Consider the following 23,808-nt stretch of genomic DNA (forward strand, 5'->3'; position numbering starts at 1 on the left):
TAAGAGTTTTATGAAACAAAATTTACACTTACTAAGCATGAGGCATTTTGATCACCCTCCCCCCACTCCTCCCCCTCTCCTCCTCTCCCCTCTCCTCCTCTCCTCCCCTTTTGCTAGTAGTAACCCACTAAATTGAATTCACAATCTGCTAATGGATCACTGAGCCTCAGTTTGGAAAACAAAACAAAACATCTTATATAGGGAACAAAAGTGAAAGACTTTTTGTCACTACAGGAAGCCACAGTGGGGTGAGGAAAGAACACTGATCTAGCAGCCAGGAGGCTGAGGGTCTATTCTTGTTGGCCACCAACTGTGTTTGGATACCACCTCCCCTGGTTATAAGTTGTGTGAACTTGGGCAAATTACTAAACCTCTCCATGCTTTAGTTTCCATATCTTTCAAATGGAGCATTTAGAGGACATACCCTCAAGGGTTATGATGAGGATTTGGTGAGTTAACGTATGAAAAGTGCTTAAAACAGTACTAATGCCAAGCTTTTAGGAAGCAGTCAGCAAATGTTATCTAGTATTTTTAAAACTGAGGTGATAGCAACTGTTCTAACGACCCAAACCTTTCACTTAGGTTTTTCTTGTTTGTTTTTAAGGAGATGAGAAAGAATTAAATGGGGAGAAATGACTCAAAGTTGTTCTGCGAAGAGGACTGGTGATGTCATTTGACCTCAAGCTCTTTTTGAGCCAGCAATGGTTTCTAAGATAGTTGTCATAATCCTAGATGACAGAGTTGAAGTAGAAAATTTCAAGGGACACTGCTAACACCCACACCACACTGCTCAGGGCACATTTAGGACTGTGTCAGAGTCTGAGGACTTTGCTTAGTCTGGAGACACCAGAAGAGTGTATTCTAGGGAAAGGTGAGCAGAAATGAGGAGACGCTAGGGACCAAATCATTTAAGGGTTGGCTGTGAAAACAGGAGGTGTTTAGCATGGAGATGGGAAGATTTAGGGGAGCCCTGATAACTGCCTTCAAATAAGTGAAAAATTATTGTGTAGGGGTTACGATAAAACCAGTAGATAGAAGTTTCAGTGAAATAGATTTGAACTCTAATTTCCAAACAGTAAAAGCTGTCTAGCCACAAAATAAGTTGCCTGGTCCAAGAGAAGCTCTCCATCACAGGAAACATTCAAGCAGAGATGAGATGGTCCAGTAGGTATGCTTAATTGAATTCTTGAATTAGTAACAAGATCAAGTCAGATAGAGCCTCTTTAGAGCTAAAATTCTACATGATGACACATATGAATGGGCTTTAAAGGGCCTAAAGCCACGTACATATGCAGTGTCATTATTTTAGTGCTGACTGCACCTGTCTGCACCACCTAGAAAGCCTTGTAAGTCCTCCAGAAGGCATTCTGCTTCCCATCCTTAATTCCTACACATGACTAGTCCTAAAGTTCCTGATTCAAGCAACATTTGGGCAGCCATGTAACTGCCCACTGACAAAACAGCTACGTCTTTGTGCAATACAACTTCTTGTCTACAGTGAAAAGCCAGGAGTTTGTTATATTTTCTTTTATCCCTTTAATAGCAAACAAACAATTCGGAGATAATTTGGGCTCCTTGTAAACTCCTCACTCCCTCTCATGACTAAAAACTGTCAAAATGTTTGAATGTAAAAGGATTATTCAGGATTCATTGTATGAGACACTTGAGCTTAATTTCTACGCTTTCTTCTCACACTAGAGCACCCAGGGCTCCTCCTCCTTCCCTCAGCTCTGAGTCTGGGTTTCTCATCTCGTAGGTGGGTTTGATTAATATGTCTGTCAATCATGTGTAAACGCCTTTGAGAAAATGAAAAGTAATGTTCAAAACTAATGTCTTTTACAGTTCCCATCTCAAGGCATCTAAGCCAAAAATCTCTGTGAAAAGACATGGAACCTAAAGAAGAAAAATATGCCTCCATTATACAGAACCAAGATGTCCTGGCGTTTCTGAAGTAGGACTCGGAATCGGTCAGATAAACAGGGAAAGGGAAAATGGAAGTCTAAGCAATGGTTTAGGAAATGGTTTAGGAAACCTGATAAATATTTACAGCCAACTGGGATCACTGAGGCCTCAAACACATCATTTTTCTCAGGAAGAGGGTACCTGCAGCCTGCATTAACTGTACAGTTATAGTAACCCTGGCTCCTTCGGTGGAATAAACCCACTCATAATGATTTTAGAAACCGTGGCTAGAGCAGAGCCTCATTACTATCTGACTTCCACTTAAGCCAAGGCTGGGCTATAATGAAGCCCAAACTGTCCCACTCTTGCTTATGCCCACAGGAGTCTGGATGGGGAAGAGGAAGACAGGTAGGGAGGAAAGGATTAAGAGGAAAGAGGATGATGATGTACATGGCAAGAAGTAGTGCAATTAAAACTATATGTGTGCTTACTTGTTTAGTGTCTGTCTCTGGTCCCAGTATTAATGTCTACCTCTCCTCCAGGAGACCCAGGATTATGCTGGAATATAAAAAGTGTGCCATGGTTTCTGGCCCAGACTAGATAACATGTATTTGCTATAATTCTCTCAGCTCATTCTCCCTTCTCCATCAAGACAGCTCCATCTTCAAGATAACTCGTTCTGCTCTGCTTCTGTACACCTTGTGACCTGGCAGGCCCCTGGGTATTCCCCATAATGTAAAATTCTGTTCACATCTGTAAAGAAAATACAATGGAGTTGAACGTTTCTACCTGAGAACTAAGTCTAAGGAAAGAAAAATAATAAATCAAGACTCCATTCAACTGAGGGTCTATTTCTCAAACCAGTTTCCTTGAATGCCTTACAAACAGCAGGCACTTAATTAAATTTGCTCACAATATGTGTGATAAAATGTAGATTAAACATAGATGATCAAATATATGAGTGTTTACAGTGCTTTGGTTTTATTTCATTTGTATTGATGTGCTTCTTCTTGTCAAACGTTTTAGCGTTTTGCGTTTGCCAAGAATCCTAGACTTGGAGTCAGAAGACCCATGTACATTCCAAGCCAATATGGCCACTTACTAACGCTGGGAGCTCAGGCAAATCATTCAAATCTCTTGATTCTAAGTTCCTTAGAGTTACAATTTGGATAAAAGTAATTGCCCTAACTAGGCCACAGGTTTGATGTGAAAATTAAACACAACAGTCATTTGGAAATTACTTTTTAAGCAACGGAGCACTAAAAAATGTAAGATGAGGTGGATAAGTTATAGTCTATAGGTCATCCCTTCCCGTTTCTTCTGCCAGCTGCAGGCTTAGGCTACTTTGGGGGATCCCCTAAATCAAAGAATTAAAGAAAAATGGGCATATTTGTTCTAATAATAACTTGATAATATATAATTTTAACAGGACCTACACAAACTTGTCAGAATGTTCCACATTTGCCCTTTAACAATATTCCTATGGAAGTGGCTTCCCCATCTTGATAAAGTTTCCTCGCCAGGTAGAGAGAAACAGAATGACCTCTTAGATGGAGAAAAACCCAGAAAGCAGAAGACCTAGTAACATATAGAATTAATAGCCCCTCTAAGTTTTACACAGGTGTTCTCATCCTGCTTTTTACACATAACGATTTACCACTACTGGAATAAGAACACAAAAAACAAATCCTCTAATAAATGCTGGGGAAAATTAAACTATCCAATGAAAAGGGAAAATATTTTCAGAGAAATTAGAGTTTCATAAGAATTTCCAATGGTCAGTTATTTGTCAAAGCTGTGGAATGGGGCTTCTCCACATCGATGGCAATGAATTATCAACATCTAAATTTACCATGACTTTTATCTGTCCCTTCTATGTGTATACAGGCATAAGGATATGAAATCTATCCTGGGTTAATTGCCTATCAAAAGGCCCCATCCCAGGCTTCCCTGGTAGCGGAGTGGTTGAGAATCTGCCTGCCGATGTAGGGGACACGGGTTCGTGCTCCGGTCCGGGAGGATCCCACATGCCGCGGAGCGGCTGGGCCCGTGAGCCATGGCCGCTGAGCCTGCGCGTCCGGAGCCTGTGCTCCTCAATGGGAGAGGCCACAACAGTGAGAGGCCCGCGTACCACAAAAAAAAAAAAAAAAAAAAAGGCCCCATCCCAACAGCTTAATTTAGCTATCTGCTAAGACCCTCACAGCATAATGTAACAAGTGAGACTCTCATTTTAGCTCTTTTAAGTGGAGAGTCAGTATATTCATGTCTGGAGACACTGTTGCCACCCCCTTAGCAATGCTTGGTGGATGGTGACTTGAACACCTAGAAATGGTATTTCTTATGACTCTGGTGTACACTCACCATCTGGCTGGGGCAAAACTGAGCCCCATAGGGAATCAAAGTAGTCTAAGCTAACTGATCACATTGTTTTTAACTGTTTATTGGTTCTTAGGACAGGCTTGAGTAGGGACAATAAATAAGGCTCTGATGATAGCTCTTAAACTTTTAGAGGAAGAATGAACATCTTAGTACAAAGTTAACTACCTCTTTTGATTCTTCCCCTCCTAGTTTGTCAAGAAAACAGAACATTCTTAAAGCCACAGAGGCCTATTGTTGTCCCTGGAAATTAATCAAAGAATCAGAGAAATCCTAAAAGCATCAGCAAAACTGTTTACCTCTGGTTTGAAATGCTGAAGGGAAAAAAGCTGGGAGGGGTGTGGCTTTACAATAAGCAGGAGAAAAAAGTTGATTAGGGAAGATATTCAACTTTCAAGCAAAGGCAAATGAAATCAGCTTGCTGTTATTCTTCTAGAATAAAAAAGTATGAGAGATTAAATTACTACGTTGTGTAATAGGAACTAACATAGTGTTGTAGGTCAATTATATTAATACTTCAAAAACAAACAAGCAAACAAACAAACATATAGAAAAAGAGATCAGATTTGTGGTTATCAAAGGTGGGGGGTGGGATGGGGAATTGGATGAAGGTGGTCAAAAGGTACAGATTTCCAGTTATAAGATAAATAGTACTAGGGATGTAATGTACCACATGGTAAAGATAATGAACACTGCTCTATGTTACATCTAAACGTTGTTAACAGAGTAAATCCTAAGAGTTATCATCACAAGAAAAAATATTTTTTTCTATTTCTTTAATTTTGTATCTATTATGAGATGATGGATGTTCACTAAATTTATTGTGGTCATCATTTCATGATGCATGTAAGTCAGATCATTATGCTGTATACCTTAAATTTACACAGTGCTAAATGTCATTTATATCTCAATAAAGCAGGAAGAGAAAAAAAGTATGTGAGAGAGAAACTTCCACTTGCTGGTGAGTGATCAGGGGTGTTACTTACACCTTTGGGAGAGAATGGGTGGGTACCACTGGGGGCAGAGATGAGGCCATCTCTACATCTTCAAGGAGGTCTTGAAACTAAAGCAGTCAGCTGACTTGACTCCCAGGAACAATTGGTTGTCAACTATTTCGAGACCCCTCTTTTTGGGGGCCTTTTTCTTCTACCTGCAACTTACTATCCTTCCGTTGCTATGCTCCAAACCCCTGGGTAAGCTCTCAATGGCATCGATGTTATTAATCTTCAGTGGCAATGTCAATGACAGTCACTGCTCATGTAAGTCCCCACAAGGGATAAACATAATAGAGGGGCATTAGGCCTTGAGTAGACAAGGTAAGTCTGAGGAAATGAACAGGCTGATTGTCACCGTTTTAATAAAAGCACAAAGCTCCTTTATCTGCTATATAACATATTTTGCACCAATGGGAAGCCTATTCCTTTTGGAGCCAATGCAATTCATAAAGTTTCAGGGAAGATAAATCTTGCTAAAGAATAGGGAGAACAGTATCAGCTTCAAAATTCCATTTCTTGGGATCCTGTAAAAGGGCTCCTCCAAGCACTGACCTCAACACAACCCCTGAGTGTGCTCTAAAAGTGAACTATTTGTGACATCTGATGAGCTGCTAAGACTTCACCTTCACACAGGCAGAGCTAACTGGCTCACAAGGGGATGAAACCCTTGGTTTGAGTTTCCTTAGCTCTACTTCTCACCACCTGAAGAGCGTGGCTGCAGGCTCAGCCTACATAACTTGCCTCACTGGGAGCTTGGTGTAGAAATGGATCATCTTCCCTGGCACAGAGTAGGACCAGCACTCTGAACGACTCCACCAAGGAAGGGGTTTGGGTTGCCTTTCATCAGGCATGGAGCCTGAATGCTCCTCTAATGTGTGAGTTCCTGTTGAGCTGGGAAAATGATTTGTTTGTTGGTCCAAATGGGATCTCGTTTGGCTCTACTGTTTCGCACCTCAGTACCCTACCTTCCTACAACTGAGCCCTTGCATTTGGGTGCCTGGCTTCCTGGTATCTGTGATCAGATGTCCTGCTGCCTCTCCTTCATGAGACCTTTGTTTGATCACATCTGCTAAGACCTTTGACATCCTCCTGTCCTGCCCCTGCTTGGATAAGCCATGGGCATCATGGACATAGTTGGCCACTGGCTCATTGTATTTTCTGCCTGTGCCTTCTGTGGTCAGTGGCCCAAGAATTTTACCCAGTCCGGATGCTCACCCTAGAATAACTGATCCTAACTGGTCCTTGCTCCTCTCTCATCCTGAAGACCTGCCACAGTCCTTGGTCTTGGGCCTTTGCACATTCCGGCCTGCTTCTCCACCACTTGAGCCCTAGTTGAGAACAGGGAAAAGCCCTCTGCTCTGTCATCTCATTATCAGAACTGCTTTTTCTTCCCTAAGAGCAGAAGTCTCTAGTCCTGTCAAGAAGAGAATCCCCAGGTAATTTTGTTCATGCTCAGAATAGCTAGAGAGAGCTGTACACAGCTGGTTGGCTGGACCTATGTGCCAACCAGGGGACTGGGGACTTCCCCAGCTGAGAAAAGCAGTTCAGTAGATGAAGGAGGTGTCATTTCTGTGTGTGGATGACTTGTGGCCTCTGATGAATGATGCTAGGCTCTCTTCAGTCATCAAACACTTCCTAAAGGCCCACTGGGCACCAGCACTGCATGAGGCAGGAGAGTTAAAAAAGCCTTCTTTAAACAGGCACCTCCCATGTATCAGGCACTTACATCGATCGTTTCTAATCCTTCTAGTAACACTTAAAGGGAGTTCATGCCCCCACTTGACAAAGGAAAAAAAGTTAAGGAATTTTCTCAAGATCATGCACCTACTAAAAGGAAGATCAAAATTCAGACCCAATTCCATGTGACCCCAAGCTCCAAGTTCTTCCCAAATACCAGATAGTAATACTACTCACTTATTCACCAATTAATTCATTCATTCAGCAAGTATTCCTGATGGCCCACTGCACGGCAGGGCTTCTGCTAAGTTCAGCATGAGAAGATCCTTCACCAGGAATTAGAAGGTCACTTTGGAGGAGCTCAATTGGAAGCTTTTGGGGGGGCTTTAGAAAGCTGTCATTTATGTGTGGCATCAAATAGGATAGTTGGCTTCCTTTTAATTATTAACAATAATAAAATGTACAGTCCAGTAATCTTTCAAAAGGTGAAGTGGTTATCAAGCTAATGAAACTCCCAAAGATGGTGTTTTCTCCATATGTCTGATGGGTGCTAAAGTTTTTAAGAGGAATTAGATATACCTGAAAGGTGACAGGTTGCTTCCTGCAGAAGGCATCTGGGCAGAACCAAGGGCTACAGATTCCAAGCACTCTTTTTATTTTAAATTAAAACTACTTCTACATATGAATATGAAAGTATAGTATCCAACTAGGAAAAATAAGCAAGTGTCAAAAAATGAAATGGGAAGGCTTTGATCCAAGTAGGTTGAGGAACATCTTGGACAGAGTAAATAAAGATTTAAGTAGTCAGTGGCCTTAGCAGTGAGCTATGGAAGAGCTATGCCTGTTCTTTAAAAACCTTAATTTATATTCTTTACAGCCTCTAGAAGTCTGATGTCTGCAGGAATGGGATGGAATGGAAAAGGATAAAATACTAGAGCTGGAAGACTTTTTAGGCATCATTCAAGCACAGCCCTCCATTTGTACATAAAGAAACTGAGACACATGGCCTGACCGACAGCTGGAGTGGAACCTGTGTCTGAGACAGCTGGGGGTGCAGACAAAGAGCTAAGGCTGATTTGACCCCACTTGCACTCATCTGTCATCTGAGGCCATAAAGAAGTTGAGACACACACCTAGGCACTGAGCTCATGACATACTCAGAGACTCGGATTACCCAGGGCATTTATTTTTGGAAAGGCCTCTTCAAGATGCCAGCAGGGTCTAGCATAATGGACTGAAAGAAGTTTTATTTGAACAAGAGTGTCTTCAGTGACACATTTTCCATGTATCATCTTTTGGCAAACATAAAAACTATTTCCCAAACGACATACTTGTGAATTACTCAGAGTTGCTGGGGATTCCAGTTCCAATGACCTTCTTCTGGTTTCTAAATCTAAAATGAGTTTAATAAGATGCTGGACCCAGACCTATGAGTGGGGACCACAGCATCTGGGCCCCAGTGCTGCCATTGGAAGGACTGCTGGGCCGACTTTCCTCACCTGGTACAGAGAGCTTTTGCTTGGACAGGGCGGCCGGGAAAGAGGAGACACATGGGATGCAATGGCTTAGAGAAATGCCAAACATTTATTGAGAAAGTGCTTTGTTCCAGGCAAAGTGTTCAGTCCCTTACATACGTACTTAATCAACCTTACACTAGGTGAGGTGAGTATTGCTCTCCCCATTGTATGCATGAGAAAAACAAGACTCAGAGAGGTTATCTAACCTGAACAAAGTCACAAAGCTAGCAAATGTTCAGTCTCAGGTCTTGTACCTGCACCTGCACCTGACGAAACCCCTCTGCTGTGCTGCCTTTCCTTCTGCTCATAAATATCCAGAGATTGGGTGCTAACTAGGCACATGGGGGTAAGTGCCTTCTGTTGCTGGAAAGTCTTTCTAAATAAACTGGAAATCTGTCTCCCTCAACTAACTCGCATTAGTTCTAGCTTTCCTTTGGGGAACACTTAGTTTAGCAGAAATTCTCAATCGCTTCTATAGGTAAAGCAGAAATATACAGAAATGCCACCAGTACACAATACCAGCTACCCTGTTGTCTTACATCTGTGGACAAGACGGCAAAGAACAAAGGGGGAATGGGGTTTTAGAGTCTTGGTGAATCCCTTTTATCACTCTATCACTAAACAGCTGAGGACTTTGAGCAAATCATTTAATCTGCCTCAGTCTCTACTTTTTCTTCTGTAAAATGGAGTTACCTATTTCACATGTTTCTGGTGATCACCAGGTATAAGAAGGTATATAAAACTGCTACATAAATATAAGCTGGTTTTATTGTTTCATATCATGTATACGGGCTTAGAGAATGACCCTATTCATTCCACAAGTGCAAGGAATGAAATGTCTTTTTAAAAGGTTTCTCTGGCCTTTTGGTAGGTGTCCTGCACCTAGTAGAGATGTATTAATATGTCGGCAGATGTGCTAACTAGTGGATCTAGACTGAAATATATTTAAGGAAAGTGGAATCACTAAGGTTGGTACAAGGGCCCAGTTTCTTAAAACGTTGGATTGCTTATGGCATATGTTTTTTAAAAAGGATATTATAGAGGAAGATGGGAAAAGAGTATTTGCTGCAAGAGAGTTTATTTTCACAGCTGAGCTATGTTAGTGCATCTGAGGCTGGCCCTGTCTCAAAGGCTCAGACAGAGGACCACACCCCACTGAGACTGATTTTGATGAATGCATCTTGGAACACACTGCTCACAGTGGAGGCTGTGTCACCAAGCCAGAACTGTCCTCTGAGTTCACATGTGAACAAATGACTTGCCCCACAAACAAGGAGATCCCTGAATACTTTCCAAGTCATGCTGATGAGGAGGCTGGACGTGGCAGCTCTCTTTGCCATTGGTTGTGGAGTTGCTGATGCTGAGTACACGTGGCATGATTTGATGCCCTCACCTCCATTTAATGCTTCATACGTTATCTCGTGATTTCGAAGGGCTGTTTCTGTCGCCGGGGATTTGCAGGAGACAAGTTCTGCCTCTTATCAGAGAGCCAAGAACGTTATCTGAACAGCTGCCACCTGCAGAAAGGCTGGTGTCAAACCAAATACACTAGTTGAAGTAGCTCTTTTAGGGGAAACAAACACATGTACATGCTCATGTGTGTGTGTGCGTGCATACACACACTCCTGGAATGAATGATCTTGGAGGCATGAGCCCTGCCACACTAACTGGTATCCTATGGACCTTTCCTCTGTTCCCACCTGGTCTTACGGCTGTCTTCCTATCTACAGTAGGACCTGCCCCAATGCTGGTCTTGTGGGCTGGGAGCCCTGGGCAGCAGCTGGGAGAGGGAGGGCTTGGAGAGCAGATGAGTCACTTACTCAGAGGCACTGGCAGCTGCCTTTGAATTCAGGAGAATCCTTTCTTCCCTAGGCAAAGGGGCCTTTATCATAGGCGTGAAGGAGGAAGAGGCAGGTTAAAAAAATAAAATGACACACGGGTTGCTTGTCACAAAGCAGAGGGAAGAGAATACCTTCCCATTCTCCTCCAGGCTCTGGCCTCAGATGACAGCTCAGCACAAGTGGAATCAAATCAGCCTTTAGCTCTTCTTCTGCACCCCAGCAGCCACAGATACAGCTTCCACTCCAGCTGTCAATCAGGCCGAAGCGCTCTGTAAACGGCCATGATTAGCGCCTTCCTCAATTGGGTGTGTAAATGGAGAATCACAACTCACTACTCAAAGCAGCTGGAGCCACAAACCCATTAATTTCTACGGAGCCAAATGTAAACAGAAAATGAATGTTCCTGTAGACTCTCCAAATTTTATTTCCCCTGCTAAAATGTTGGGAGGAGGAGGGATATCTTCCTCTCTTACAATGTCTTCCCATATTTGAAATGAGCTGTTTGACATCCAGCCAAATGATTCTCAAAGGGAGACAATGAAAGCCCTGCACCCCCATTTGTCAGTATTTAAGGCTTAATGAACTCTTGGCGCCGTCTTTCCTCCCAGAGCTTCTGTTTGCTATTACTGTTTAAGGTGATTTGTCCAATGCTCCGATGTGCCAAGAAGCTTCGCTCATAATCAGAAATATGTATTTATCTACTAGTTGGGTAACCGACAGAGAGGTTTTCTAGAGATTGCCACATTCACTAAGAACTACCACACCCAGCTGTTCTCTTCGTATTTAAATCCCAGGCATTCTCCAGTGAGATGGACACTGGGTCCAGCCTGCCCATCCTGCTCCCGTCTCCATCTCAGAGATAATCTCCCTCAGCTGTGGATCAGTCTGGACCGAGAAGAAGATGCTCAGAGCTCCAAGCCTTTGGGCGCAAAAGATTCTCTACAAATGCACATTCAGAGTAAACAAAACCCATCAGGCCCCTGTAAGAGTCCTACGCCTGATTGCACGAAACACATCATGATGGAATCTGCAGTTAGCAAAGTAATTGGCGTTATTACAGCTGATGGGGAATTTCTGATGCTGCCCGAGCTCCCCTTTGAAATAATACTCAGCCATTTAATTTGTCCAGCTCTCGTTTAGCTGATTGCTCTTTTCTGCTGGAGTTTATCAAGAATGAAACGCGCTGTCTCTCCAGATGCCTGCAGGCTGAGATTTCACAGACAGTTCTTTTTTCAGCACTCTTCCCACTTCTCTCATGACCCCATGCCTTAGTCACCTTTCACAAGATGTTAATAATGCAATAGGTCAGAGGTGGGTGAGTCAAACTGATTTAATTCAAAGCTGTGTATTTCTAGTCCCAATTACAGAGGTACCTGAATGCTCCTGCTATACCACTAAATAATGGTGAAAGACACACAAAGCTCCAAAGATTTGGTTGTCCTAAAAAAAGCTCACAAAATTCATTAGCTCCAAAAATAAGACAAGTAATAGAAACTATCTTTATCATAACCACAAGGCCAGAGGCATTAAAGAAATATCAGAATTTGGATACATGCATTTTTGTTTGGGGGATCTGTTTTTACTTCTAATATGCATGCATCCCTAGAATGGGTTCTACAAATATTCATTGAGCATCTACTTTTTGTACACAGATTCTTTATGTTTTTACACAATGCTCATCTTATCCCCCCATTCTCCACGCTGGCATTTCTGTTCCTAACCAGATGAAGAGTAAGAAAACCAAATTTAGCCAGCTGTGTTTTCTCACAGTACAAACAAGGATCACATCTGGGCATAGACCTCTCATTCCCATCAGCAAGCTACTTGCCGTCAGCATGTTGACGATGGACTGCTTACTGGAGACAAGAGTCCTGCAGCCAGGATGGCTCCCTTCTGCAGATGCCACTTCCATCTGAGAGCCCACGGACTCCAGAACCCATATGCTCCTTGAATCAGCTCTTATCTCATCTTTAATATAGAAACAACTGAATTTATGGATATGAAAGTCATCATATACAATCCCCCCCAAAGTCCCCAAGCCCTAACACAGTCTCCCTGAACAGCATCCATCCAAATGCACTTTGGTACAATTCCTCACTGATTTTTCTGGGCAAATAAATCATTGCGCCTGTGATTCTTTTACAGGGTTGGAGCTGAAGTAGATGTCCAGAATTATGCCGAGGATCACTAGACCCAAGGGAGTTGGTTCAGATGAGGCAATGCTCTGGTGGTTGAAAAAGCTCTTGATTCGTTTAAAGCCATTTTGAACAGAGGTCCCCAACCCTGGTACCGGTGGCCTGTTAGGAACCAGGCCGCAGAGCAGAAGGTGAGCAGTGGGCAAATGAGCGAAGCTTCATCTTTATTTACTCCCCATTGCTCGCATTACTGCCTGAGCTCTGCCTCCTGTCAGATCAGCGGCTGCATTAGATTCTTATAGAAGCGTGAACCCTACTGTGAACTGCACGTGCGAGGGATCTAGGTTGTTCATGCCCTATGAGAATCTAACGCCTGACTATCTGAGGTGGAGCTGAGGCAGTGATGCTAGCTAGCACTGGGGAGTGGCTGCAAATACAGATTATCATTAGCAGAGAGCTTTGACTGCACAGAGACCATAATAAATCAATTGCTTGCAGACTCATATCAAAACCTTGTCAGTGAGTGCCAAGTGAAAACAAGCTCAGGGATCCCACTGATTCTGCATTATGGTGAGTTGCATAATTATTTCATTATATATTACAATGTAATAATAATAGAAATAAAGTGCACAATAAATGTAATGAGCTTCAACCATACCAAAACCATCCTGCCCTCTCCGGTCCGTGGAAAAATTGTCTTCCACGAAACCAGTCCCTGGTGCCAAAAAGGTTGGGGACCGCTGATTTTGAACACTTTCTAGCTAGTCCTCCTCCATGGGAAAGTGCCACAGGTGTTAAGGGAAAGAAGCAAGCAACGAAGGCACTTCTTTCTGGGTGTTCTCATGTCCCCGCCAAACAGTTCCTATCTGTCCCTTATCCAATCCCATTCATCCTGTCTTCTTCCTTCCTCTTGTAGGGTCATTCTCACAGGGCCGGGCTGTCTACCATTGCTCACTTTGATTGGCAAGTGTCATAAACAAACTAGTGAAAACATCAGGCAAGATCTAGATTTTTTGTTTGTTTTTTATGTTTTCTTCTTCATTGGTAATCCCCAATTCTAGTTATATTGTCTTGGGAAGCTGCAATTTGTGTTCTGAAGTCTGCTTCAGTGGACCAGGTTCAATTTCGGTATGTAATTTACAAGAATAATAAGAACTACAGCACATATGGAGTGTGTGCTGTATGGAGTGCTTAGCAGATACCAGATACTGTTTTTTGGGCCTATCTATTCAGCCCTCCTCAAAATCCCATGGAACAGGTATCCTTCTTTCTCTAAAACAGTATCTGAGCCACATACACATTAAATACTAAATGGGGGCCACACAGCTAATACAGGGCAGACCTGTGATTTCAACTACTAAATGATAAAGTAATGGGAAATGTTCTCTGTGCTAGTTACTGGATACAGAAGGGTGAGAGAGATTCGTGTTGTATTCCTAAATAAGCATCAATTTTTACAATTTATAGTAATAAAGATTACAACAACATCACGTAAAGTTTTTCTGTCTCATGAATCATCGGCTTGGGACACGTGTTGGCAACATGGTTCTGTCAGAGGCTGTGATACACATTTTTAAGACGCGAGTGATGCAGAAGGAAGATCATGTGCAGAACTGGAGAAGGGGGAGGGGATGGTCATTATAAGGGACATATCAGAATGCTGTGGTGGAGGCTGTCTGCAGACTTGATGCAGGCTCCAAACACAAGTAGACAGATGGCTGGAAGATGCTGCTTGAGGTCTGCAAGCTGTTCCACTACGAGGGGCCCCTCTCTTGTGGGGGTCTCCTGATGCCCCTCAATTGACCCCTTTGGTCTGGTACAAAATGGTCAGAAAGGGGTTGGATAGATAGGTAGGAGGCCAATGAAATGTGAGGCAGACAGTAGGGTTGGAAAAAACTTAAAAATAAAAAGTGAGCGTGCTTATTTGTTGGAGAGATGGGCCTTTCTCCTCATTAGGCAGGTTTAGAACTATACTGCTAAAGGGATTTTGAAGAAAATACCTCCTTTCAAGTCCTAAAGGTGGTCTATGAATTTGTATTTTCTGCACGTGAGTCATTCCTAGCCTTAAAAATGTATAGAACAAAGTGATGCATCACATTAAAATTTAGACAGGGAAATCTGTGACTCAATCCACTGATAAACACAGGTACTTGAGATATATCACAAAACATCAATGACCCCAAGCCTCGAGTGAGCAGAATTACAGGATGATTTTTAAGAAGCTCAAACTGAAGCCACTTTATCAGAAGGACGGAAGAGAAAAACAAGAATAGAAAACTAGAAACATGAAGTCAGTGGAAGAAGTCAAAGTGTAATTAAACATTTTGAGTCTCAAGGGATCATAGAGATCATCTAACTCTACACCCTTGCTGCTAAGCATTTTGGTTTGTTTTTGTTTCAGATGAAAACTGTCTTTGAAAGAGAAGAGAATGATATTCAAAGTTAATCATCACTGGTTGGTCTCACTTTGTTTATACTTCTGTTCTGAAAAATTGAGTTTAAATCAGATTTTGAGGCTAAATCATATTTGAATATGCTGGCAGGGATAACTTACACTGATTCCTTTGACAAAGAAGAAAAATCTTTCTGCATATGAGGAAGCCCTTCTTTTCCCAACACCCACCTGCCAACCAGCAATTTTCCTGCATGTGAATTTCTGCACATTAGGTCTGTTTTAATTTGGACTCACCTGCACATGACCCTCAGGTGGTCAGAACATCTTGGGAGAAACAAAATATTCATTAGAGTCTGAAGAGATTTAGAACTCACTTCAGAATATTCCACTGAAATGCCAGACAGTCTGGAAACACCTAGAGAAATTCTCTCTTCAGGACTAAATGCCAATACTGGTTAAAAAAAAAAAAAAAAAAAACTGCTATAAACACTGTCAAGTCAGGCAGTGCAAAAAGGATATACCTGTAGTACGAAGAGGCTGATCTCATGTAAGAGAAGTAATAATGTCAGTTTGGGTTTTAGTGTGAAGTATATGTATGCATGTGAACAAATGTTTTTCTTTAAAGTACTCTACTATCGTCACAGATGTCCATGTTAGGTAAGCAAAATAAAGTAGGTTGCCTTAGGAATTATGGGGAAAGATCCATGTTTTATGTAGGTATCCCACAAGTAGCCAGAAAAACACTTTTATGAGTGGAGCCATTTTTTTGAGGGGGAACATTATTCACAATACAAATATAGTCACGTGAGCTCATAGAAGAAGGCAAAAATAACAAGAATTGAGATCCTATCCTTTTGATAAAACCAGGAAACTGCATCTGCAACTTTTGGGGAATGGTGACATGTTTTTCTTTTTCCCACCCCATATTTCTGTATAGTTACTTTGGTAAAATACTACAAAGATAAATTAGTAGGAAAATGATCACATGCTCGGATATCACGGAAACATCAAGTTGCCATAAAAGTTTCTAAACACTCTGTTTTCAGATGCATCTCATTGTGGACCAGTAACACACACTTGACAGGCCAGCATTAGTCTGCAGTCCATGCTCCGAATCGTACTGAATCAGAGAGCAAAGATGCATGGCAAGAGGCAGAGGGCAAGCCTGAAGAAAGGCCTTGAGAAAAAGGTGTGAGTTTACTAAGCAGGACCCTGAGCAAGGAGGACACGTGGGATCTTCTGAAGTCAGGAAATGCGGTGCACCAGCCAACCACACGTATTCTCTCTTGGGGCAGTGTTGGAAAGCTGGGCCTTTTTGTATATGTCTTAGAGTCCAGAATGTCTAGGTAGCAAGCAGAGGAGGTCATAAACCCAACACCATCACTAGCTAGGTTAAAATACTGGACAAATCTCAACTGTTGAGTGGAAATAGCAGGCGGTGGGCACAGGTGTAGGCTTTATAGAATCCCTGCTTAGCCATACATCCTCTGCCTGGATCCCGTTTTCTTCCTCAGTGAAAGGGGAAGAGTAAGCTGTCTGACAGAAGGTTGCTGTGGGTTTAGTCACCAGGGGCAAGTGAAGCGCATGGCACATTCCCGACACAGGGTAGAAGCCATTTGAATGTGGGGTCTTTTATTTTCTCTCCTCTTCAAGACTACCTCTGTGCCTCAGTCTTTATCTAGAAAATGAGGAGGCTGATTTAGATTCTGGGGAGCTTCTGAAAACACGTGGAGCTTCTGGACTCCACCCAGACTAATTCAATAGGGTTGGGCCTGGGCTCCTGTAGTTTTCATAAGCTCCCTTGATAATCCCATCTGCAGGCAAGATTGAGAACCACTACTCTAGGTGTTCTGTCTTGTTCTTTCAATTCTGAAATGAAAGCAGTAAGTAAGCACTGATAGTGGGACTTCTTTATACACTGTTGTGCTTTACGGTGGTTCTTCCCAAAATGGCAAAGTAGATACTATATGGCGAGTTCAAAAGAAGCCAACCTGTTTTCTCATTGTTGTGTGTCTTAGATGGGAGACTACACCAGCTACCTCTGCCTCAACTGTGTTTCCTCTGTAGAAGGGACACCAACTACCACAACTCTCCATTTGGGAACTGGGAAAGGAAGGGGATGAGAACAACAGAAATGCTTTGCCAAGATGGAAGGATTCAAAATGTTCCACAAAAATTCCCTCTCTTACTCTGAGATAGACGAATTGCTTTTCCTTGAACAGGCTGAGATCAAGAAAACTCAATATAATACACAAAAGTGAAGCTGAGGCTGCTTGTCCTGGTCTTATCAGTGGTCAGTTTGGGTTTGAATTATCTTAACAATGGTGATAAGCTCTAACTCAAGGTGTCATAGCATAAGAGGTAAAGAACACAGGTGTTGGAGCCAGACTGCCTGGGTTCAAATCCTAATTCTGCCACTTATGGGCTTTGTGACCTTAACTTCTCTGTGATTACTTTTAAAATGAAAATAATATTATTACTGATTTCACAGAGGTTTGTAAGGATTAAATGATGAATAAATGTCATGCCTGCATTAAAAATTTCTGGGTTAGGACTCGTGGAGCCCAGGATATTTTGCAGATGGTCTAATCCCCTGATGGTCTATGAGTAGAACTGATTGTGGGGCCTGAGGAAAATGGAGTAAGCGTTCTTTCAGAGATGACAAAGTCCCCCTCCTTTGAATACTGGGTGATAATCACACTTAATCCTGGAATGAACACAGTACCTTCTCAACCTGTACTTCTTTTATGTTTATGGTCCCCTTATTTCTCCAATCAGCCTAGCAGATACCAGGTCCACTGATTCTGCCCCTGTACTTTATTTGGGATTCATCCCCTCAGGAACATGTCCACATTGACCCCAGCCCAGTTTCATTCCCTACTATGTCTCACATGGACCAATGGCACAGGCTTATTACCAGATCCCCTCTTCTTTTCATCACACCTACTAACTATGGTATAACCTTCTTGCATCACAGTTGTGACTCTTGCCCATCCTCAAACTTTCAGTGGCTACACTGTCCCGAGATGGATGTCACAATCTAAAATCTGGATCCTTATTCAAACATATCAACTGTAAAATGCCATGTTAAGATAATCAGAGAAATCTGAACATGGACTGGGCATTAGAAAATATTATGGAATTATTGTTTTTATAGGTGTGATAATGGCATTGTGATTGTATTTTTTAAGCCCTTGTTTGTTAGAAAAGCTTACTGAATTATTTATGAGTGAAATAACATGATGACTGGGATTTTAAAAAAATAGTCTCCCCAAATTTAAAATTTAAAAAATATATATGTATCTGGGAGTATAGATGGAAGTAAGATTGGCAAATGGTAATGATTACTGAAGCTGACCCAGTGGTATGTGGGGAACCGATCACACCAACTCTGGAAAGCTAGCTGTCAAAGACTTTGCAAATAGGTTGTTAAACCATTGGCAGCTTAAAGTTGTTCACCATGGGGATATTTACACCACAGAAATCAGCAAATGCTCCAAATCAAGGCTTTTGTAACAATATATTAAAGTTGAATAACAATAAAAGTTGGTTAATATATGGAGGTTTATTAAACTATCATGTCTACTTTTGTATAAGTTTGAAAACTTCAGAAATAGTTCATTAAAAAAAAAAAAAAGCTCACCTATTTTTCTGGACTTTGGAGACCTCCTGCAATTTGGTCCCAACCTAATTTGCAGCTATATCTTCAACATACTCCCGCTGAACCAGAGTAATTAAAGCATTCCAAATCTCCAGACCATACCCAAGCATCTCCACACTTGGTTTCGTCTTCATCCAGGCTTCCCCTGCCCTGGAGTAAGTTCACTGCCTCACTTCTCACTTATCCTGGTGCACGTACAATGAATGACAACTCTCCCTATAAGACTTTCCTGCTTGCTCTGTACAGATATAATTTCTCCTTCTTCTCAATTCTTAAATAATTTGCCGTGTACTTTTCTATCAAAAGAAAAAGTTGAATTCACTGTGTGTGGCAGGCATCATGCTAGGTTGCTTTCACAACATTGTCTCACAACAATTTGAGCCTCACAACAATCTGTGGGATAAGCTGCACAGCTTTTTTGCTTGATAAGGAAAATGAGGGTTAAGGCCACTAGGTAACTTCCCCAGGTTCACAAAGCTAATAGTAGTGGCAGAACATTCCAGAATTGTCAAAATTCTGGGGAAGGGTCTGTGCAGCAGGGAGCCCCACATAAAGGTCTCCATGGGCACCTTTGAATGAAATGGCAGCTCAGTGACTAAAAGCCCCGTTTTCTCTGCATTGAAAAATGTTTTTCTGTGTTCTGAGTGACTCTTCTTACCCTTCACTGCAAATGTCCCCTTGGCCATAATAGCAGCAGACATTTTAGAAATTCCTTTAAAATGGTGACCCTTTATAGAACAGCTATTACACTTGCCTCCCAAAATCCTGTCATGAGGCATACTTGAAGTAAAACTCAATTTTTCCTGAAAGAAGTATTCTCTCTCCTCTGAGACAATGAGGTGTTTATGAAGCAGGTGAGGACCAAGTCCTTTTGTGGGTGCTCTCCTCTGTGGGGGATGGGTCTTCTCAGGGTTGCTTTCCTAGCACTGCAGCTGGACAGGTGAAACTTGCATCTGAGATTGGGCTCCACCCTACAGTTATTTCTTCCCAGCATCCCCAACCTGGGCCCTTGTAAGCAGATGCTTAAATGCCCACGGGCACACATGGACACTTTACTACAAAATTTAAGCAACCTTCACATGGCTGTAGGAACTGAGAGATAAAGAAGAACTAAATGTCAAGAAGCCGTGGATGCTATTTGTATCTTAGATGAGAGCAGAGAATCTAGCACTTGCCTTGGATTCCTCCTGGAGAGCTCAGCCTGCAAAAGGAATGGAATGTCTAGCAAGAGAGGCGTGGTAAATAAATGATGGTACTAGCAAGTGGACAAAAATAGCCAGTTGCTAGAAGATTTTCCAGTGACATGAAAAGCATGCAAACAAACAAAAAAGAAGGTTAAAAAAAGCATATAAAATATGATTATCAATTTTAAAAAAAATCCCATAGATGTGTATGTCTATGTACAATAACTATTGTAAGACTATACCCCAAAATGTCTTTATAACTATTTCTGGGGTGCAAAGAGATTTTTTTTTCCTTATTTTTCTTTTTCTTATTTCTCTTTTCTTTTATTTAAAAATTTTTTTTTTTTTTTTTTTTTTTTTTTGGTGGTACGCGGGCCTCTCACTGTTGTGGCCTCTCCCATTGCAGAGCACAGCCTCTGGACGCGCAGGCTCAGCGGCCATGGCTCACGGGCCTAGCCGCTCTGCGGCATGTGGGAGCTTCCCGGACCGGGGCATGAACCCGTGTCCCCTGAATCGGCAGGCAGACTCTCAACCACTGTGCCACCAGGGAAGCCCTCTTATTTTTTATATTTTCCAAATTTCTTCTTTTTAGTTAATTTTTATAGTCAACATCCATCACCACACAGAATTACAAGTTTTTTTCTTGTGATGAGAACTTTCAAGACCTATTCTTTTAATAAGTTTCAAGTATACAGTACAGTACTATTAACTATAGTCACCATGCTGTACATTACACCCCCAGGACTTACTTATTTTATAACTAGAAGTTTGTACCTTTTGACCACCTTCACACATTCCAAAATCTCTAGTGAACACTTATAGCTCTTAAACTGAGGGGGGAAAAAAAGAGTAAAAATAAAATGAAGAAGAAATCATACGATTGTGGGGCTTCTACTAAGGGAATGAGATGCCTCTTTTTATTCCTTTTGGGGATGGAGAGAGATGGTCTGGCAAAGGGAGACGAGCGTCCTCATTTCTCATCATCCGAAGACAAGAAAAGAGGGGACTCAAGTGTGTTCATTCCTTTAAAGGCAGGAAGAACAAGGCGTTGGAAAATGAATGATGTGTTTGGGGGGGAACCAAATGGAAGAGAAGAGTGTGGGTGACTTAGGTGTGAATTTCAGGAGCATTTCCATTTGTGCTTTTTAAACCTGCTGAGACTAGTAGCCTCCAGTCAGACAGTCCTCCCCGTGTGGCTCAGAGGCCAAGCTCGCTGGCCTGGGAGAACTCCCACCGCTAATGTACGGGCCGTAGAATCTCAGCATTGGGCTCTACCTTCAAAGTAATGTGTTTATTTCCAGGAATGAACATGGTGTCTTTACAAACCAATAATCACAGGGAGGAAGGCTGATAGTCACTTCCTTACCCTCCTCTCCTCTATCTGGATGCAGAAAGGAGAAGAGAGACAAGGAGAGGCCAGCCTCATACAATCACCTCTCTCCACACTTTCAAAGTGGAGGGGCAGCAAACGTTAGGGAGGAAATCATGACTATTTTCCTTAAGAGGCTGCAGCAGGATGGGCTTCAAGGGGAAAAAAAAGACAAAAACTTTTCTATGCAAGGGGTGAATGTGGACTGTGTGAAAGCTGACAGGCCCACTGACAGTGAGCCCAGGCAGGGGCACTCAGCAAGTTCCCTCCTGAAAGTCAGTGACAGTGCCTGGAAGGGAACACGACCATGAATGATTGTGGACATCAGGATGCCTGGGGCTCACTTTCACCTGAAACCCAAAGAGAGAAGGGAAAATGACAACAGAAGCCAACGATGTGGTACAGTGGGGCCAGAAGCAGGCAGCCCCAAGTATGTGGGCAGTGCTCTGTTTCTCTTTGGAAAAGCACCCGAGAGGGTGGTGTTGACTAGGTGTTGACACATCCGGGCCTTTTTGATTCAGGAACAACACTGCAGAACTGACTTTTTGATCTGGGTACTACACTCTAGCCACAAGGTTCCAGGGCTTCCTGGCCTCGGGAACACGCATCCTGAGGAGTGAAAAATATGCATTTATATTCCAGCCTTGGGGGGATGACACACAAATGGAATAATGTGGAAAGGTCAGACGGAAGAGAGGAGTGAGCCATCTGTACCAACCACCTGCGGGGTTATCTGTGGGGAGGGCAGGGAAGCTGCCTTTCTAGGATCATGGCTTCAAATGTTGTGGACAGACTCCCAATATATCTAACTTAATAGTTCATTTTAAATCTAATATCTTTAGAAATGTGGCTCAACAAACATGGAGAGAATATGATCAAGTCAGAAACAATGTCAAAACCACACACACACACACACACACACACACACCTTCCATAAAATCTGTCTCCGCTATGTAACCTTTTCAAGCCACAAAACAACATTACACAGAGCCTTAATTTCCTTTATTTTTATAAATCCAGATAAAAAATAAATATTTAGCTGAGATAAATATTTATCCCACTGCGTTGTGAGAGTAGGTGTGGAGGTGGGTGGGATATGGGTAAATGCTGATTTTCTTTTGTTTTTGTTTTATATTGCCTGAGCTCACCTGAAAGTGTGTGTGAATTATGTGAATAAGTACTTGAAAAAATTGTCATTTTTCAGTATTGTCAAAAGGCTCCCTTACTATCTACTTTTAAAACCTCATTGCATCCTGACAGAAGGATCAACAAGCTGTGATCAAAACTCCCCAAACCGTACATGAATTTATCTTTGACTCTCACCAACGGGGCCCTTTATTCTGTTCATTCTCTCCCTCAAGCCTCTTGCTCCACTCCCATTCTGGTTCTTAGTTCTCTGAGTGGTCTGGGGCCTCTTCTCCCCAGGACTTGGGGTCTCAGCACCACACATGGGAGAAGTGTAGTGAGGGTACAGTGAGTTCTTGGATGTAAAACATATTTAAAGAAGAAAATATCCCCAAGTATATGGAATTATTGTTATTAGAAATTACCTGCTCTGCAGGAGTCTGCAGGAGTCTCTGCAGAGGTGCAGCAGGTGGGGCCTTGGGCAGCACTGAGTTGGGGAGTGACAGGAAGTTTCCTATTGAAAGGGGGACAGAGGAAGGGATGGAGCATCTCAGCTCTTGCTCTTGGATTTACCTGTCTTTGCATACACACTCTCTCTACACTAGGATCCATGGGCAACACAAGGACTTTGTGTGTCTGTCGTGCATTTGTTGTGTGTGTGTGTGTTGGTGGTTATGCATTTGTGTGGAGACAGTAAGCTCCCTTCCAAAGACAGGGAAGGTGATTTTCCATCTTCACCACTGCGAGGGAGGTCCCCAGAGAGCCCTTTCTTGTGCCTCTTGTGGTTTGTTCACAGTGACCTCCACAAAAGCATTCTGGCCAGAGATAATAATGGCTCGTTTCCTAACCAAGATCAGCAAAACTCAGCCATCTGCCTCTGCAGAAGTCTGAGATTAACCTGGCTGCCAGACCATGGCTACAAGGCATTTGCTCACAAAGATTCCACAAATGTGAGTATCTTGTCCCAATGAGGAGAAATGCAGGAGAGAACCTCACCCTCTACCTCCTTGGTTTAACACTTTCCTGAGCTGAATCACCCACCACCACGCTTTCCAAGCAGCCTGGTCTACATTCTTGCGTACTATAAAATATTAAAGACGCAGAAAGAGGTTGTTTTGCTCTTGATGAGATGGGAGGAGCCAGAGGGAGAGGACAAACTACCAAGTCATTGTCAAGGTTGGTTCCTTAAGTCAGAGAAGCTGGAAATCCAAGGTGGGGGGGTTTGTGCCCTGGTGCCAACTTTGTTTGCTCACAATTCATAAAGGGATCAGTGGAACTTACCTGTGGCTGAAATCCTTTGAGGTCGCTGGCTGCAAGGTCACTGGCTGTGAGGAGCTGGAAAAGAACAAAAGAGCCTTCCTTAGTGATACTTCTCACAGTTTGCATACAGTGTCCCAGAACAACTGATGCGCAATGGACTCACCAGAGCCCAGATCTGGAGCTAAAGCAGCAGAATCACAAAAGGCAAAGGTGGTGCTTCTGGGATAGGAGCCTGGACTGAATGGCCTTCTCACCTTGTGTCTACTCTATCTCTGACTATCTCTGCTGCCCTCTCCTACCTTCTTTCTAGGTGCCACTAATTCTTCAGAGTCTTAAGTTAGGGATCATGAACTATGGATGGACTCCAGCAA

The 23,808-nt window shown here is 42.6% G+C and overlaps 1 protein-coding gene across 3 annotated transcripts in view; it reads right to left on the reverse strand.

Annotated features, from left to right (window-relative positions):
* Positions 1-23,808, reverse strand: part of SETBP1 (SET binding protein 1) — a 382,636-nt gene that overhangs the window by 169,272 nt on the left and 189,556 nt on the right. For all 3 annotated transcript variants that reach the window (XM_059041284.2, XM_067014318.1, XM_059041286.2), the window contains exon 3: positions 23,459-23,512. In XM_059041284.2, the coding sequence (XP_058897267.1) occupies positions 23,459-23,512 (54 nt within the window). The remainder of the gene's footprint in view (positions 1-23,458; positions 23,513-23,808) is intronic.

The sequence above is a fragment of the Kogia breviceps genome, chromosome 15 (assembly GCF_026419965.1).
Source record: "Kogia breviceps isolate mKogBre1 chromosome 15, mKogBre1 haplotype 1, whole genome shotgun sequence".
NCBI lineage: Eukaryota > Metazoa > Chordata > Mammalia > Artiodactyla > Physeteridae > Kogia > Kogia breviceps.